Source organism: Mus musculus, chromosome 3, assembly GCF_000001635.26.
Source record: "Mus musculus strain C57BL/6J chromosome 3, GRCm38.p6 C57BL/6J".
Classification (NCBI taxonomy): domain Eukaryota; kingdom Metazoa; phylum Chordata; class Mammalia; order Rodentia; family Muridae; genus Mus; species Mus musculus.
In genome coordinates, this window is record NC_000069.6 from 40,678,455 (window position 1) to 40,696,608 (window position 18,154).

At 43.1% G+C, this 18,154-nt stretch overlaps 1 protein-coding gene across 4 annotated transcripts in view; it reads left to right on the forward strand.

Moving 5' to 3' along the window:
• Positions 1–18,154, forward strand: part of Intu (inturned planar cell polarity protein) — a 173,486-nt gene that overhangs the window by 147,164 nt on the left and 8,168 nt on the right. For all 4 annotated transcript variants that reach the window (XM_017319627.1, XM_030252659.1, NM_175515.5 and 1 more), the window contains 8 exons: positions 429–518; positions 1,078–1,155; positions 4,903–5,092; positions 9,322–9,375; positions 12,242–12,304; positions 13,261–13,482; positions 14,045–14,515; positions 15,707–15,804. In XM_017319627.1, coding sequence (XP_017175116.1) covers positions 429–518; positions 1,078–1,155; positions 4,903–5,092; positions 9,322–9,375; positions 12,242–12,304; positions 13,261–13,482; positions 14,045–14,515; positions 15,707–15,804 — 1,266 coding nt within the window. The remainder of the gene's footprint in view (positions 1–428; positions 519–1,077; positions 1,156–4,902; positions 5,093–9,321; positions 9,376–12,241; positions 12,305–13,260; positions 13,483–14,044; positions 14,516–15,706; positions 15,805–18,154) is intronic.

Sequence of the window (18,154 nt, forward strand, 5' to 3'; positions counted from 1 at the left end):
AAGGGTCTGAGTATAAACTGTGTGTCGCCACTTCGTGTCAACAAAACATTTCACACATACCCAAGTTTCAGACAGGGTCTCACTCTGTAGCCCTGCTGGCCTGGGACTCACTATGTCACTCAAACTATGTCACTTCAAACTCATAGCAATCCTTCAGCCGAAACCTCCTGAAAGCCAGGATTGTAGACATGTAATGATTCTCCCTTTGTGTGTTTTGGAGGTTTGGAGATAATCCCAAATGTATTCTTGGTGTTACAAACCCCTGCCTTTTCTGTGTGGCAGTTAGGTATGTGGCAAGAAATTTGCTTATTAAGCAATTCAGTTCTTAAATTATATCATGTGTAACCTTTTAAGGATATTTTTATAACTCCGTAACAGTTAAAGATATTCTAACCGCATCTTGAATTTGAATTTGTGTTTTTTCTTAGCTCATCCCTCCATCTAAATGGGAAACAAATTCATGTTGCTTACTTGAAAGAGTCTGACAAGTTGCTGTTAATTGGCCTGCCTGCTGAAGAGTGAGTTGGGATCTTTTTGTTTCCCTTTAAACAACATTTCTGAAACTATGGCAACAACAAAAAAAGTAAAATAATGGAAACAAGGTTTGCCTCATTACAATCATGGCCTTTTGTCAAAAAGCAAACTTCTTGTGATGGGTTCATGATCCCAAGGCACTGCCCTGGGGCTGTGTTATTACCCGTATCTGTGGGGCTGTCAGTATTGACAACACAGGGGTTGGGGTGTATTCTTCCACTCAGACTTCACAAGAATTTGCTTTGAATTTAGTGAGCTGCCATTTTATTCACGCTGGAGAATATGGGGGTCAAGGCTCGGCACAGGGTACTTTTCCCAGATGTTCGATATCTTTGGTAAAACAGTGACTCTGCAATGCCAAAGTGGCTGCCTACCTCTGGGTGACCTTACTAGTGGGGTAAGCACCCTTTACAGCCCTGCCCGCAGCTGACTAAACCCTACAAATATATATGCAGAAAGACATCTTGCTTCTTTGCAGTTTGGTGTCATTTCACAAATGAGTTAACTCTTTTTTTGTTTTTTGTTTTGTTTTGTTTTTTTAAGAGTTCCTCTTCCTCAGTTAAGGAACATGATAGAAGATGTGGCCCAAACCCTAAAGTTCATGTATGGTTCTTTAGACAGGTGAGTGTTTCTCTGGAATCTATGTCATGTTCGGTGTCTCCTGTGTCTTCCTCTGTGTCAGGCAGTGCTTGTTGCTTGAGAAGCAGGCATTTTGGTTTACTCCTTGCCTGTGACAGTTTCCTCAGGTTTTCTTTCTTTTTAAATTTTTATTTAATTCAACTACAAATTAATTTTTGAAACAGGATCTTTCTGTGTGGCTCAGACTGGCCTGAGCCTTGCTCTGTAGCCTGGGGTGGTCAGAGCTTATGGCTGCTGTCTGAGCCTTCAGGGGCTGGGGCTGCAGGTGTGAACAGCCACACCTGGATCTTAGTGAACCCGGGATGCTCTTTCTCCTTCCACATTATATCTCGTCATGTACCACGTGGAAACGCATATAAACTGCTAGTTAGTGCAGGATCTAGTGATTACAGCAAGTCCTATGTTACGCTGTATAGTAACCAGTACATACTGGTCCTGTCGTTTAGAGGCAAATAGACATGCTGTGCATGTCTGTGTAGCATATAGACAAGAGTAAGATTTTAAGTAAATATTTGTGTTTTCTTTGCTATCGTACTGCCCCAAAATGTTTCTTTATTCAAAAAATTGAATCAACAATGTGCATTTAGCTAGGCATAGTGGCTCACATCTGTAAACTCAGCATTTGTGAGTCTGAGGCAGGAGGATGACTAAGTTCATGGCTGACCTAGGCTACATAAGTAGTTTTCTGGCCAGTCTAAGTTATAGACCTTGTCTCAAAAAACAAAATGAACAAAGCACAGTTAACAGGAATCAGACGCACAGTATAGAATGTTAAGGTGCTGTGTGCATTCCTTCATGTATTCTCTGTAAAACATGAACACGTGTTCCATTTCATGCTCACGTTCTGCTTCTCTTTTGTTGTAAGTTTGTAGTCATGTTCAATCTTCATGACCCTCTGTCACCTCCCCCTACCACTGCTACCACCGAAACCCTCTTCCCTCCCAGCAAGCCCCTCCTACTTAGATGTCTTTCCTGTGACCCACTGAGTTTATTTAGGGTTGTTCACTCAAGCTCAAGTGTTGTCAGGAAGTATTTACCAGAGCCCTGGCAACTAGAGCAGTGACTGCCCCCACTGAGGCAGCCATCGCCTGCCGTGGTCCCTCGGGGCCCCGCCCCATCCATGACGAAATGCCTATAGGTGCAATCTTGTACCGGCCTTGTGCAGATGACCTTAGCTGTAGTGAGTTCATCGTGCAGAGGCCCTGCTGATCCAGAGGACACCTCAGTGCTGCCTGCCCCCCTCCACCTCTGAAGAAGGCAAGACACCTTCTCCTGAGCCATGGAGGGGATGATGTAGATGTCCTATAGGGTCAAGTGCTCACGGTTGCTCATTCTTGGTGCTGTGGCCTGTTGTTGTGCTTTTGATTTTTAGCCTTATAATATGATACATATTTCTTGATTTGAAGGGGAAATTTGAGGTAACCGGTAACCGTTTGAATGTACAGAACTGTGCCTAGCAAACATTTTTCTCCAGTGGGATCTCTGCAGATTCTAGTGCCTCTGGGGACGAAGTGATACCTCTGCTCTGAATACCAGAGTATACCTGTACAGAAACTGAAAGATAACTTATGCATTTTTCCAAACATGGTGATATCTCTCTCTGGTCATCTATGAGGAGAGTTTAGTGGGGCAGTGCTCAAGGTATTAGGGATGAAATTCTGTGATCATGTTAATCTGGAGAGATCATTATTTTATATCACGTTCTCTGGTGGAGGAACCTGTGAGGAGTCACAACCCCCAGACTTGATGACTTGCCAGGAACTTCTAAATAAACAAGGTGCAAAAGGCCGGTCATCCAAACACAGCGCCTTTCACCTTGACTAATATGATTTAATCAGTGAGGAGTGAGGCCGTGGTATTAATTGCCCTTTTAATGTTCTGTTAGAATAGCGAACTTGGCTGTATTGTGCCCTAGTTGAGCTGTTTGCACAAACCGAGAGATATCAAGGATCACCATTCTGCGATGGATTTCATACATGCAGCGAACTGCTGAAGCAGTCGTGTGGTCCACAGAGTAGGTTAAGGGCAGAGGGACCCACGGAGTAGGTTAAGGGCAGAGGGACCCAGTTACTCTGCACTTCACCTTCTGTTAATATGAAAGTTTCTCTAGAGTAGCAGCAACTTTATTTAATTTTTCCTTGTTTAAACAGGAAATTAAGAAAATAAATGGGAATATGCCTGTGTTCTTTAGGAAGAACACAGGTGTAAGCAGTTACTAATAGTCATTTTGTAACAATTCTTAATTAGCTTTTTATATAAAACTATTTCAACAAGGTATTTCAGAGGTCCAAAGACTTAATGACCATTGTGAAGGTGTGAGCAAGTTCCTCTTAGCATTATGATTGAATTAACGCTATATTTCCTTTCTCTGTTCCCCAGCTGTCTACAGTGCCTTGTTCACTGTAGAAAATGGTAGTCCCCATTTTCCTGCCCAACAGCTGCTGCATGCTACTATAGTAGCTGTTTCTGGGGCTCTGTCTCTATTCCTGCTCCATTTACTAATTTCCGTAAAGCAGTTAGAATGACCAGCACTACTACCTGGGTCCCACCTACACCTGCCTGTCTGGTGGAATCTGAAACCACACCCACCCTCAGCTTATACTTTGACATTTGTCCCGCACAGACTCTGTCCTCTTCCCTTCGGCTGGGTCTTCTTCATACAGAGATGTTAACTTAAATGGCCTATTTTCAGAGTGTTTCTTAATCATTTACTCTAGAACAGCAAGCTGACTGGGTGCGAAGTTACATGCTTAAAGTCGCGGCTCTTTGGGAAGCTGAAGGGACATGTAATCTCACAAGTTCAGGCAGATCCTCTCTATAAAATAAAAACATGAATAAAACACCTGACCTCCCGTCCAGCCACCCGTTACCTCCTTGCCTTCCTCGTCAGCCTGTGTGCTCAGCGGGCGTTCATTGTCCTTTGTCTGATTCTATTGCTGTACTCCTGGCAAAGAGAACGTGGCTGGAACAAAGTAGGCACTTAAATATTTGCAGGATGAGTCAGTGAATGTTTCTCCGGCAAGATACAAGCCAGCAGCCATGGTGTCATCTCCCGAGCTGGTCCAAGGAAGAGGCGTGCTTAACGCTGGGCTGCACTTGCACGGCTAAATCAGCTATTTAATCTCTCCATTCCCCTCTGTCTGTCTCTCTGTATTCCTTCCTTTTTCCTTCCCTTCCTCCCTCCAATGCTGGGGCCTCAGTTGAGGAGAAAATAACTTAGCTCCGAATTTTGTATTTCCCCTATGGTCATAACAAGCACCATAAGAAGTTGTGTGTAGTGAGCGATAGGTGATTTGAAGGGGAGTTGGCTCCTATTAACCCCAGCTTTAGCTTGGAAACCAAACTTCAGAGAGAGGCCTGTTGATTTTGGCCATATGAGAGTTGCCTAGTAAGAACAATTCAAGCCAAATCTCTTGTACTGCAGAGTGCAGAATCTCTTTCGTACTTCCCATTTCCTGAAAGACACTGGGAGTTGTAAATGGTTGGGAGATAGAGAGAAGGAAGGAAGTGGGATTTTGGCCCCTTTTCTTGTGCGCAAGGCCCTGTGTGTCAGCCCAGCAGTTCTTCCCTGGTGTAGCCCTCCTTCAGTCACCCCACAGCAGTAGCCGTAACTACAGGAACAGGAGGAGGAGGAGAGCATCCGTGCTGGGGCAGAGCCGGTCCCCTGAGCTAGGGCAGGCCATGCACCTCTCACCAGCTTGGGCTCACGTCCAGCCCCTGCTTCTCCAGCGCCTTCTGCCAGGTTGAGAACGCACCTCGTCTGGATCATTTCTTCAGTTTGTTCTTCGAACGAGCTCTTCGGCCCGGCAAGTTGCATCTCAGCGGCAGCCCCAGCGCCCAGCAGTATGCCGCAGCCAGTGCCGTGCTTTTGGACAATCTCCCGGGAGTCCGTTGGCTCGTGCTTCCACAGGAACTCAAGGTAATCTTAGGGGTCCCAAATAAGCATCAGAGCCACCCACCTTCTCCTAAGCTTAGAGCATTCTGTTTTCCTTTGTAAAATAATTTTTTAAACTTATACTGGGGCAGCCCAACCACCATGGTATGTGCAGGTCAGAGGATAGGGTAGTGTGCTCGGTTACTTCCCCCTACCTCTGACTAGGTTCCAGGACTGAGCTGGCCCTCTTCTCCCTTTCTCTTTTGTGTGTGTGTGTGTGTGTGTGTGTGTGTGTGTGTGTGTGTGTGTGCGCGCGCGCGCGCGCACGCGCTCGTGTATTTCAGGATTATAGGTGATAACTGAAGAACCTGCTGAAGTAGGAGGTCCAGTGACATAAACAAATGATCCTTAAAAATAGAAATTGGTTCTTTCATCCTATTTTATATTTATGCTTTCCAAACTCAGAATTCTTGTCAGAAGTCTAAGCTGAACAGCTTACTTGGCAATTTTGTGGCTCTGATGTTATAATTCAAGGTCATCTTTTGTTTCTGTCCAGATGGAAGCTGTGGAGTGTTCCCTTCCTTGATACTAGTAAAAGACTGTGACTAGCCAAACCCTGTGGTGATCTGCAGTCACCGCCTTAACATAACCCTTAAGAACACAAGGGCCAGGGCTGGAGAGATGGCTCGGTGGGTAAGAGCACCCAACTGCTCTTCCGAAGGTCCTGAGTTCAAATCCCAGCAACCACATGGTGGCTCACAACCATCCTTAATGAGATCTGACTCCCTCTTCTGGAGTGTCTGAAGACAGCTACAGTGTACTTACATATAATAAAAATAAAATAAATTTAAAAAAAAAAGAAGATTTAAAAAACAAAACAAAACAAGGGCTGAGAGAGCAATTAAGTCTTTGTTTTGTTTTTGACTCTGAGAGTTGAACCCTCAGCCTCTTACATCCAGAAATCATGCCCCCACCATTGAGCCACATCTCTAGTTCCTCGCTATGAACATACATGATTAGGTTTTGGTCTGTCCCATATGCAGCTAACCAACAGGGCTTCACGATGTTTAGGTGTTTTCAGTATGACTTCATGACTATCTACCACATGTAACTTTATACCACTGACAAGACCATTTCAGAAACCTTTAGTGTGGCCTACCATTTAATCCCTTTACTTATAGCATTTACATATATCAATATTAAATGAGGTGACATTGTATGGTCACATCTCTGGCTATGAAAACACCCAAGATTCTATTCTTTATGAAGTCCCTCAGCATATACCCAAGTGACTAACAGTTCACTATTAATCACTTAAGTCATGTGTGGAGATGGGAAAGCACTCGACGGTGAAGTGGGAAAGGGCTCACTGGGACCACAGTCTCAGCTGTGAGGCTCCATTACATGGCTCTTAGTTGAAGTTGGGGTGTCAGCTCATATATACAGGACACTTTACCTGCTGGCCTTTTATTTTGTCCTTAGTTTTGTGAGTTGACAGTCTCAGACTAAAATGGCCATCTTCTTTTCTTTTTCTTGTCCTAGAACCTGATCCTAGGCGTCCATACCTGCTGGCCAAGCGTTCTGCCACTGAGCTATAACCCTAACCTCATTTTCTTAAATCACATCAAACTTAAAAGCATCAGGCATGCCACTTGGCTGTAGTACAGCCACTTTAAGCTGACCCCCGACTAGCTTTCCAGCATATGAGACCCAGACTAGGGTTGTTTTACTTGGCTTTGACAATGACTTTTCTAACTGCTGACCTGGCTACCTCCCTGTGATGTGCCCCAGCCACTTGCTCTTTCTCCTGGCCTCGTGCTCATGGTTTATCTCCCCTCAGGCAGCTTCTTCCTCTCCCTTCATTCTTTCTTTTCTCTCTTCTCATCTGTCACTCCCTGTCCCTGTCCCTCCTCCCTAACCAGCCTCTAATCCCTCCAGTAATTGGGTGTAGCCAATTTTATTTAACCAGTAGTTTTAAATCTAGGAGCAAGGTTTGCATGTAAATGTGAGAAGTGACTCTAGGCCCAGACTTCCTACAGAACTTAGCATTGCAATACACAGCAACAGACCAGACCTCAATGGCTGGCCTCGGCAGTGCTTTCATGAGAAAACACACTTTGTGACATGGGAAGTGACTAGATAATGTTGCCTTTAAGGTAGAAGGACCCTGACTCCAAAGCCTATCTCACGCCCACTGTGAGTCTTTTAACCCAGGAGAGGTACAAGCCCCCCAGATCCCTTTATAATGGGAAGGTACCAGTGAGAGCTGACCTTCTGGCTACGAGTCACCCCAGACTCTTGCCCCTGTCTCATAATTGGTTCTTCCTTAGGAACTCCATCTCGGCTTACCTCTCCCCTCAGCTGGGACAGGCCAACTAGCTAGCATGAGCTGGAGTTGGGCACTTCCCTTCTCCTACATAGGAGGTTACATGGTCCTCTTCTGCACTGAGGATGGCTATTGCTGACTGTGTTCACCCCCAGTTCTGCCACATCCCATGGGGTTGTTCTATAGTTAACTAGCTTCTCCATGGGACAGGCTTAGTTATAGAAAGCCCAGTGCTCTAGAGTATGGCTCCCTGGTTCCCTTTCTTTCCTAGTGTTTCCTAGAGTCAGAAGGGCATTCACTATGGCAACCTGGTTAGGCTCCTGGTGAGAAAACTCACAAAAGCTTGGGGGACCCAATGGCCTGGGTTTCTATGAGTTTTCAACTATGGAAATTACCCACCCACAAGGAGCCTCTGGCAGCTTGCCAGCTACTGTGCAGGTTTTCCTAAGCCCTGACTGCAGCTGTGAGTGTCTGTCTGTCTGGTCTTGGAGACAGCAGTTTGCTGCATTCTTGCCCATCTTCCAGACACAGAAGAGTTGCTTGTTTATTCTGTTGAACCTTTGACCTGTTTGGGCTGAGCGCCTACGGCAGGCTTTCTGCACGTGTGACCAGGAACCAGAAGCTTCAAAGCTTTTGTGTTTTACCAAAAAGCTCAGAGAATTTTTTCTTCTTTTCTTTGAGATTTTTCAGTCTTAGATTAGTAGCTTTTATTCACAATCTATCTTCTAGTGAAAATAGTAAGGAATTTAATCCCATCAAAAAACACAGGTTCAAAAAGTAGTTGTGAGGCAGATTGGCGAATGTTCAGTGGAAGTATTTGGTTTTAATTTGGAAACAATTTGTTTTGTGTTTAGTATTTGATGGGGTCTCCCTTTGGTTTTCTTCCCCAGGTGTTTGAGAAATTTCAGTCATGCTTTTCTTGGGCACATTGGCATTGTTAGAGGGACAGTATTTCACCTATTTTAATAGAAACAGTTTATTAGTCTCATATCAGCCCAGAGACCAGGTAGAGCAAAATTCAAAGATCACAGTATTTCGTCTCTTTGTCTGAAAGTTTTTCTCAAGGTGCAGGGTTCTCACCAAACAAGAGAACACAAAGTACTTGCTAGATGCAGGAAGACGCGGGTCACAAATGAGTAGTAAGTCACACTGTGTGAACGTGTTGAAAGGCATGACTAATCGCTCAGGAGCTTTAGGCTGTCAGAACAACGCAGTGTGAGACAGCCCCACAGAGAATGCCTTAGCCTAGGAGGGAGCTCGGGTGGGGGCAGAAAACAGGGGATCCTTATTTGCACATCGTGTATATGCACGTATTTAAGTAACTCTTTTTGTATGTATACACATTTATGCATTACAGGTTAATTTTACTCTGCTTTTAAGTTGTGGATGCTTTAAGGAAAAGTTCCAGCAATTTCCACAGAAACAAAAGCCAAATTCTCTGTAAAGATTTTTGTCTAATAACTCTGTGGGGAAGGTCAACCCTGCCAGATCCCAGGAGAACTCCTGCCTTGGTGTTTTAATCTGAATAACGATTGGCAATGCCTTTATTCAGAGCGTTGTTTCCAGGAGAGAGATGGGGAAGAACGTTGGTATTTTCCAAGAATCGAAAAATACACAGGAAATGGAAAAGCGACCTAAAATAGGTTAGCCACGATAATAGCAGTTTTTCATTTTGCTTTAAGAAGTTTAACAAGTTTAAAAAAAATTAACTTAAAATAAAAAAGTGGTTTTTCAATCTCATTAATTATTTTGTGTTGATCATTAGGTTTTTAACATTTTGCAGTAACTTTTAATAAAAAATACACATATGTTAAATAAGTTACTATTTTATATTGCAGAGCTTAAAAATAGCACGTTGCCTTTTGAGATGTTTCTTAAGTATTGTGACAGAGAAGAATACTTGCTTCATCCTTCAGGCAGTTCAGGGCCCCTTCTTGTGTTCTCATAGGTGGAACTGGACACAGCACTGAGTGACCTTGAGGCCGCTGACTTCGAAGAACTGGTAAGAGGAAGAGGATTTCCACTGAGGCACAGCTTTGAACTCCAGTTTGTAGTCAGTCATCTGAGTGATTGACAAGTGGACTTAGAGAATGCAGCCTCTGGCCTGACCATAGCAAATGCCTGCTTGCCCCAGGGCTTTGCATTCAGCTGCAGACATTGGCTGCACGGTGACTGCCTAACAAGTGCTGGGGCTTCATGAGGACAGAGATGGAGATGGTTTGATGACTTGAGTGCTCTGTAGGTATGAACTTAACTTAGCCCTGGAAGGACTTTTTAAATCTCTAGTTCCTTGGCCCCCCAGTGAAAAGACCAGCAGGTAAGTTATCAATAAACAGTAGTTATCAGTGATACTCAAGCCACATAAACAACAGCCACCAAAAGGGGCTAAGTTCTTCAAGGTGACCACACCACATAGAGATGACAGAAAGACAACAGGCGGCACATTGCCTGTACTTGCCTTGGCTTCTTTATCTGTTGCTATGATGAAATACTCTGACAAGAAAGAGTTTATTCTAGCTCAGGGATCAGGTTGCAGCCTGTCATGGAGGGGAGTCCCAACAGCAGGAGCCTTGGGGACTGGCTGCACCGTGACCCAGTCAGATGGCCAAGTAGAACATGTATGCATGCAGGACTCAGCCCGATCTCTATTTATGTGGTCCTCCAACCCTTCAAAGGGAGTGGTCCTGTTATGATGGGTCTCCATATGTCAGTTTAGATACTCCAGAAAATCCCCCCAAACATGCCTGGAAGTTCAGCTCCACACGATTTAGATGCCTAAGTCGACAGTGAACACTGTTCACAGTGTGGATGTGCAGAAACCACCCATGACATGCTTGGATGAGGCATTAGCTCATCTAACAGAATTAAGTAAAGGGCAGATCAAGACTGTCAGTGGAAGGGAAGGGATAATCAGTCAAACCCAGACTGGGGAACATGGGAGAGTTTCTCTCTATAACAAATAAATCAGAGGAAGATGGAGGGAGGCAGAGGCAAGCAGAAAAAGATCCTGAAAGAGACAACCATGTGACCCAACTTCAGTGTGTAGTCCTCCTTGGCTTCTCATCAAACAAGTTTGTTAAAAATATCCATGAGGTAGGGCATGGTGCCTTTTTAATCCCAGCACTAAGGAGGCAGAGACAGTTGAATCTCAAGTTCAAGACTGACCTGGGTTACACAGTGAGCCCTGTTTCTAAGTAATAAATATATAAGTAGACATCTGTGAGACAGTTAAGGAAATGTAATGCTAATGGCTGTATATAAGACAAGAATAAATCTATATATATATATATATATATATATATATATATATTCTATTTTTGAGCACTTTTCTTTTGGTTTTTTAAGACAGGGTTTCTGTTTCTCTGTGTAGCTCTGGCTGTACTATAACTTACTCTGTAGACCAGGCTAGCCTCAAATTCAGAGATATTTTCCTGTCTCAGCCTCCCAAGTGCTGATATTAAAGGTGTGTGCTACTATTGCTCAGCCAAGTACATAATTTTTAAATTATTTTATGTGTATGCATGTTTCTGAGTATATATCTGTGTACCATGTACATATTTGATCCCATAGAGACCAAAAAAGGGCATAGGATCCCCTGGAACTGGGGTTGTAGGTGGTTGTGCTCCAGTTGTGTTGAGAACTGAACCTGGGTCCTCTACAAGAGCAGTAAGCTCTCTTGACCACTGAGCCATATCTCCAGCCCCTTAGAGTACACTCTGAAGTTGCTTACAGAACAAGTGTCTGGAATTAGTTAGAAATAATTTAATAAGAGATGGGGAAAGAGCAAGATATGAGGAAACAATATGAGCCTACACTTACCTAGTCAAGCTCAAGCAGTGACAGACACGAAGGGGCTGATGACGCTGTTCTCTATCATCCAACTTGCAGTGTCCCTGCATCAGCCTCCTGAGCTCTGCTTACAGACATGTGCCACCATGCCCTGCTCTGCTCAGTCCTCTTACTGCTATATATCAGTGCATATGGATGTAACAGTTTCAAAGATACTTAGGTTGTTTCTGATTTTTTTCATTCTCTCTTCATTCAGTATAAAATTAGAAGATGCACGTTACAGGAAGAGACAAAGACAAATATTTCTCTTCATCCTTTTCCACTGGCATCCCAGGCGTAACTCCTCTCAGAGTCTGGGATGGACATTTCTAGACTTTTCTATATCCTTACATTCCTACACAAAACCCTGCACGTATAGTCATGCATGTTGCGTGTAGCTGTGGGAAGGTGCAGAGCATTCAGCTGCTCTGGAACTTCCATTTTCCACAGCCTGTTACTTGTATGCCTGCACTGTTCTAAGGCCTGTGCCATTCTCTGGCATGACGTCACACTGAGCTGGTCATCCCTCCGCCATTGAAGGTAGTGTTAGCTGTAATTTCTCTGTATTCCAAATAATTCACTTTCGATCTTCACAAAAATGTCATGATTCGCTCGGTCATCTTGTAGATCCCCGGAAGAGGGATTACTCAAGTAGTATGTGTGTTCAGACTTTTTTTTTGAATACCACTCACTCCCTCACAAACAGAGTGTGCTAATTTGTGCTTTCAAAAGTAGTGCATGGTAATATCAGACATTGTGGGTTATAATAGGAGCTTTCCTGTCACAACAGAATTATTTTCAAAGTCCCTCATGAAATAGCAAATGCTGTGTGTTCTACTATGTTGTGGGACCACAGATAAAACTGTCGGACAAGTAAACACACAGGCCCTTCACCTCTGATGAAAGGTACCGTATCAAGTTGTTTCTAATGAATATAATCTTTACTTCAACTATTGTAGCTCAAATAGAATATTTTTTATCTTCTGCATAAAATGAATAAATAAGTACTAATTATAAATCAACTGTGGATTTCCCCCCAGTCTGAGGATTATTATGACATGAGACGGCTGTATACAATTTTGGGTTCTTCTCTGTTTTACAAGGTAAGTTGACGCTTAAAAGATTTATCAATATCCAACAGCTATATACATAGACCTAAAGTAGATTTTCTTAAACTTTTATACGCATGGAAGAAATATTGCCACTTTGCAGGCAAGACTGTGATCTGGAAATAAAACCCCAGAGATATAGAAATTCAGTAACTTTTCATGTTTTACTGTATGCTAAGGCATTTCCAAGTGTGCAGAAGTGAAAGGGCACTTAAAAGAAGAAGATATATAAAACAGAAGAGTAGAATGTTCTTTTCTTCAGAATTTTAAAAATGACATTTAGTGTGTGTGTGTGTGTACATGTGAGCCACAGACACATGTGAAGGCCAAGGGCAACTTGAAGAAATTGTTCTCTCCTTCTACTGTGTGGGACTCCTGGGATCAAACTTGGGTTGTCAGGTTTGGTGGACAGTTCCTGCCGAGCTGTCTCCAGCAATATATTGTTAATGTCCTTTTGCAGTAGTGTTCTTGCTCTTTTTAACCTCTTCTTCAGAAGTGAAATACATTGCATCTTGTAGCATTGAGTAACTACTTCCATTAAAGGAATCTAAGCCAGTTAAGTATTTCACTTAAAAATATCATGAAAAACAGTATACAACATATTTAACAGAGTCGGATGATCCAGGAGGCACACGGAAAAGAATGTCTCTGCTGACCTTGACCCCGCTTCTCTTTCTAGTCCTGGTCTAACCAAACATTCAAGATAATCAATCCTCCTTGAGGTGATCTCGCTTTGTGCAGTAATCTGTCTGCTAAGGCCCTTCAGCTGTCAAACTTGATCTGTAGATCAATAGCTTGACTCAGATCAATAGCTTGGACTTCTGATGAGTCTTAGCTTAGCTGGTTGAAAACTGCATTATGTTAAGCTTATATTGAGGTGTTTATGCGACGTTTAGAAATATGAGGTGATTGTCCCAAGCTGACTTTGGCTCTCTGTGATTAAATCCCAGGGTTACATGGTGTGCAGCCATCTGCCTAAGGATGATGTTATTGAGATCGCTGCATACTGTCGCCAGCACTGCCTGCTGCCTTTAGCAGCAAAGCAAAGGATTGGCCAGCTGATAATATGGAGAGAGGTGTTCCCAAGACACCACCTCCAGCCCCCTTCAGACTCAGACCCCGAGGCCTTCCAGGAACCTGAAGGGAGATATTTCTTACTAGTTGTCGGATTGGTGAGCTATGCACTTCTTTCTTGAATTTCATTTTATATTTTTTAAACCTACTTGCTGAAGAACACAAACATGCTCACTTATGAATATGTTAATTACTTATAGTCAAGAAAATGCCAAATGCTTCTCTATTATCTTCCTTCTGTATCTATTTAATACTCATGAAGCAATATTAGTAAAATCCAGTGTAGGCTTTTAGCAGATATCTGAAGATGTTTTGTTCCCTTCCTAAAGTGGTTTTATCCTTTCATGAAACAATACAGAGCCGAGCCGGGCATGCTAATGATCCCTGTGATCCTAGCACTTGGACGGTTGAGGCAAGAGGGTTGCGAGTTTGAGTTTGAAGGCAGCCTAGGCTGAACATAAGACCTGTCTGAGTGAGGGCGGTGATAACGGAGGCTATTTGAAAGTTGTCTTAGGACTTCTCTGGACTAAGAGAAATGATTGAGAGATTTTCAGAACTCACGAGTATTTGCAAATACCCATGTCTTTAGTATTTACAAGCATATACATGCAGACAGTATTAAATAGTTTCAACTGAACATGTACCAATCTTCCTTTACAGCGACATTATTTGTTGTGCGTGCTGTTAGAAGCTGGAGGCTGTGCATCTAAAGCTACTGGGAACCCTGGTCCCGATTGTATCTATGTAGATCAGGTCAGAGCGACCCTTCATCAGCTGGAAGGAGTAGACTCCCGCATAGAGGAACAGCTAGCCACATCCCCGGGGCCCTGCTTGTCTTGTGCTGACTGGTTCCTTGCTGCTCCACGTGAAAAGGCAGATAGTTTGACTACTTCACCTATCCTCAGTCGGCTGCAGGGGCCTTCCAAAACAGCAGCCTCTCCAACATGCAGGAGAACCTTTTTCAGTGACTATTCCTTCAAGGCACGGAAGCCCAGTCCCTCCAGGATCGGTGGAGGACGTGAACCCACTGAAGGGGAAGAAAGTGCTGGTCTGAGCCCACATGCTACCCCAGATGCAGTACGGAAGCAAAGAGAATCCGAAGGCTCGGACGACAATGTGGCCTTGCTTAAGGTATGTGTTCATTTGACATGTCTGCATTGTGAGAAATAACTCAGAGATTTTTTTTTTAATTGGGAGAACATTCCTTATTTGAAATGATGGGTGCTTTCCATTAATGAAAAAACAAAGACTTAGAATTGAAAAGAGAAAGAAATATCGAGTGCCAAGACATAATAAGCCCTGTGGCATCTAGGACATTTTTTTGACAATGCTTCCAGGTAGAGAAGCTTCAGCCACATACATTGACATACATTGGCCTTTCTTCTGCATTGATAAGGGTGACAGAGGGCCCTAGCTGTGGGGCAGTCTCGGTGTCAGTCTGACTAACTGACTGACGGTGTCAGTAGTCAGTAAGACATTTAACAGAAACAGATCAGAATGGGGAAGAGGAGATGCCTATTTGTAATAAGATTCTTAATCTGCATTTATGAACACCACAAACATTAAAGATGTGAATGTGAAGCAGAGAGTGTCTATCTTTGCGGTTGTGACTTCCCTTGACCTCCCCCCCCACACACACACACACTATAAGATACCTCCACATTTGTCAAAGTCATCGCCAGCCTTGGGAGCGTTGCACTTACTCCCAGGCTGCGGATGTCTCTCCACACAGTTTTGAAACTTGCCGTCAGGAGGATGGAGGTGATGCTAGACAAGGCAGAAAAAAGGCTGAGTCTGAATGGGCTGCAATGCTTCTGAGTGCTGTGACGTGCACAAGCCTAGCTCTCCCCTCTCCCGTACGAAAACAGTGGGATGCTGTTGGAGCCAGAACCGAATGTGTTTGTTCCACGTATGTTTGCATTCTAGTTGTAGCCTGTTATCTCACTTGGTAAAGTCAGTAGGAGACAGAGATCAGGAGGATTTAAGTAATTTATGTATAGCCAAACTCTAATCAGCTGCCCTGAATAAGACTCGGACCATGTGACCTTGAGGAGTTCAGACAGCACAAGAGAGACAAGTACGTGTGTGTGTGTGTGTGTGTGTGTGTGTGTGTGTGTGTGTGTGTTCAATGATGGAACTGGTGGGGAGTTTCACTGTGGTTAACCTTGGAAACCTCCTTAGCAAAGAATAAGAGATGCAGATTTGCACTGAAAATATTTAAAGGGAGCGGCACAAAAGCAGTGCTCTTAGGCTTTAAATTTTTGAAACATTTCTGCTGTGTGATCCTATTCTTAGATATAAACTGACGTACTTATCTTCCAGCTTGCTAGAAAGAAGTCAACACTTCCAAATCCGTTTCATTTGGGAACTTCGAAAAAAGAACTTTCAGAAAAAGAGTTGGAAGTCTATGACATAATGAAGTAAGGAACTTCTAGCATGCCTTTCACTTAAACGCCTTGTCTTTGAGAAAGTACAGAGATGATTCAACGCGTGTAATTATGATATAGCACAGATATGAGGTCATATCTACAGTGTTTCTGTAATCTTTCACTACACATTTAAGGAAATGTGTAGTGAAAACACCAAAAGGAGTATTTTAAAATGTGAGAGTCACTCTTTACCTCTTTCCCACAGATAACATAATTTTTGGATGTCTACTTTTTAAATTAGTTTCAAGACTAATTTCACACTCTAGTAGATGCCTGGTTATCTTATCCTTAATCCTGTTCCTGGAAGTGATATCTGCTAATGCCTTACAGTTGAGAATGCTCACTTCTAGAGAACAAAGGCCTGGCCGTTTGCCCAAACTCAAGACAACTGGGCGAGACCATCCCTACTTCCTGCTTCCAGCTGGTGCATGCAAGAGCTCTGTGGCAAGTGCAGCCCAGCTCAGCTGCTCTCTGCTTATCCTGCTTTCCTCACTCACTGCTCTTCTGTGGTTCCATAGAACACATTGCACTGACTTCTTCTCCCTGGGTGTCTCACTCTCAGAATACAGGTCCTAAAATCTGGTCCTGAGCAAACAGATCCAACTCCAGCTTACACTGAAAAAGGAATTCTGAGGTTAAAGGAAAAAAAAAAAAGACCTAAACAAAGAAGGAATGTATACATTATATAACACTTATAAAGTGTTATATAATCAGTTTGTGTGCGTGTGCGCGAACACGCAGGTGTACTTGTGTATGCTGATATGTGAAGCTAAAGGCTAACCTTGATTGTCATTCCTCAGGATCTGCCTAGCTTGTCTTTTGAGACAAGGTCTCTCACTGCCTGGTGCTAACTAAGCGTGGTAGGTAGGCTTCCTAGTGAGCGCCAGGGCTCCACCTGCCTCTGTCTCTCCACAGTTGGAGTTGCAAAGGTGCACCACCGTGCCCACTTTGTTGCGTGGGTGCTGGGATTTGAACTCTGGTCCTCATGTTTGTAAGGCACTTTACTGAGCTAAATCTTCTTCCATGTTTATTTTGTGGTTAGCTACCTAATCAGCCAGAATCTTCTTGGCTGGTGTTTAATGTTGATGTCATGTGTGGGACCAGCTGGTAAAACAATATTAGTTGCACTTAAGCAATGAAACATGTAGAATGAGAATTCACTTACACAAGAAGAGTGGGTGCATGGCCACCAGCTTCTTAGTCATGGAAATATTTCCTAAGTGCAGGTGTGTTCCTATATGCAATAGTACTTGCCAAGAAGTGCTTTTTATCTGAAGTTAGGGCAAAAGTATGATAACTTATTAAAATAGTGCTCTGAAAACCTAACATGTTAGATTTTGATATTCAATATTTCCATGTGTGAGTGTTTACTTTTTAATAGTTAAAACACTTTTAAACAAATAAATGTGAATCTGGCCTTCTATGATAAGCTGAACTCCCTTCAAAAACCCCAGGGTTCCATTTAGCAGTTAACTGCAAAATTTGAGGTCATTTCATTACTGCCATACCAGATTTTTAAAATGCATACATTGTTTTGACATTATGCCCAGTAAAAAAAAAAACTTTCAAGTGTAATAGCTTATACAAATCCACATGTATAAATAACAGGGTTTTTTACTTTAAAAGATGCCAAACATGTATAACTTATTCATCAAAGATGTGGAGAGCTCATTTTAAGAGCATTTTATTAGATAAATGTATTGTGTGACCCACCTTTATAAATATATGGCGTAAAAGATATCTTTTACACCAAGCATTTTATTCAATGGCAAAGTCACATCCAACTCTCTATTTCAACAATCCCAGCTGCACCCCCCTCCATCCCCATGAGACCGTTTTGCATGAAGGTCCCTGCTTTTACTGCATTGGCCTCCCAACTCCTGATACTCAGCAGTGGAGAGAGAGTAAAAGTTAGGGTACAGAAAGGACACTTGGCTACAGGGTCAGGCAAACCCTCGGTGGCAGTGCATCTGAAGTCAGGCACATCCCTGTGCTGGACACGTGCCCATGGCTAAAAGGACCACAGTAACATTTAATATCATGCATGGCCATTATGGAATTGAACTAAGGTACTTTCAAACACACTCTGGCACATAGAAGACATTCAGGATAACTGTTATTTCTTGCCTTTTAGTTACGTTGTTAACTCTTCTTCCTTCAGGGAAACGTAAACATTATAGGTTCTGCTAAGCTAGCTGAGATTAAACACAGGAGGACAGGAAAGAGATAGGAAAGAAAAGAGAAACCGAAAACAGTAAGCAAATATTGTTGGAACATGGTCCAAGAACAGAGTTGTGGGAGATTCCTGAGTACTTGTGAGAAAAATCCAAGAAGCCAAGAC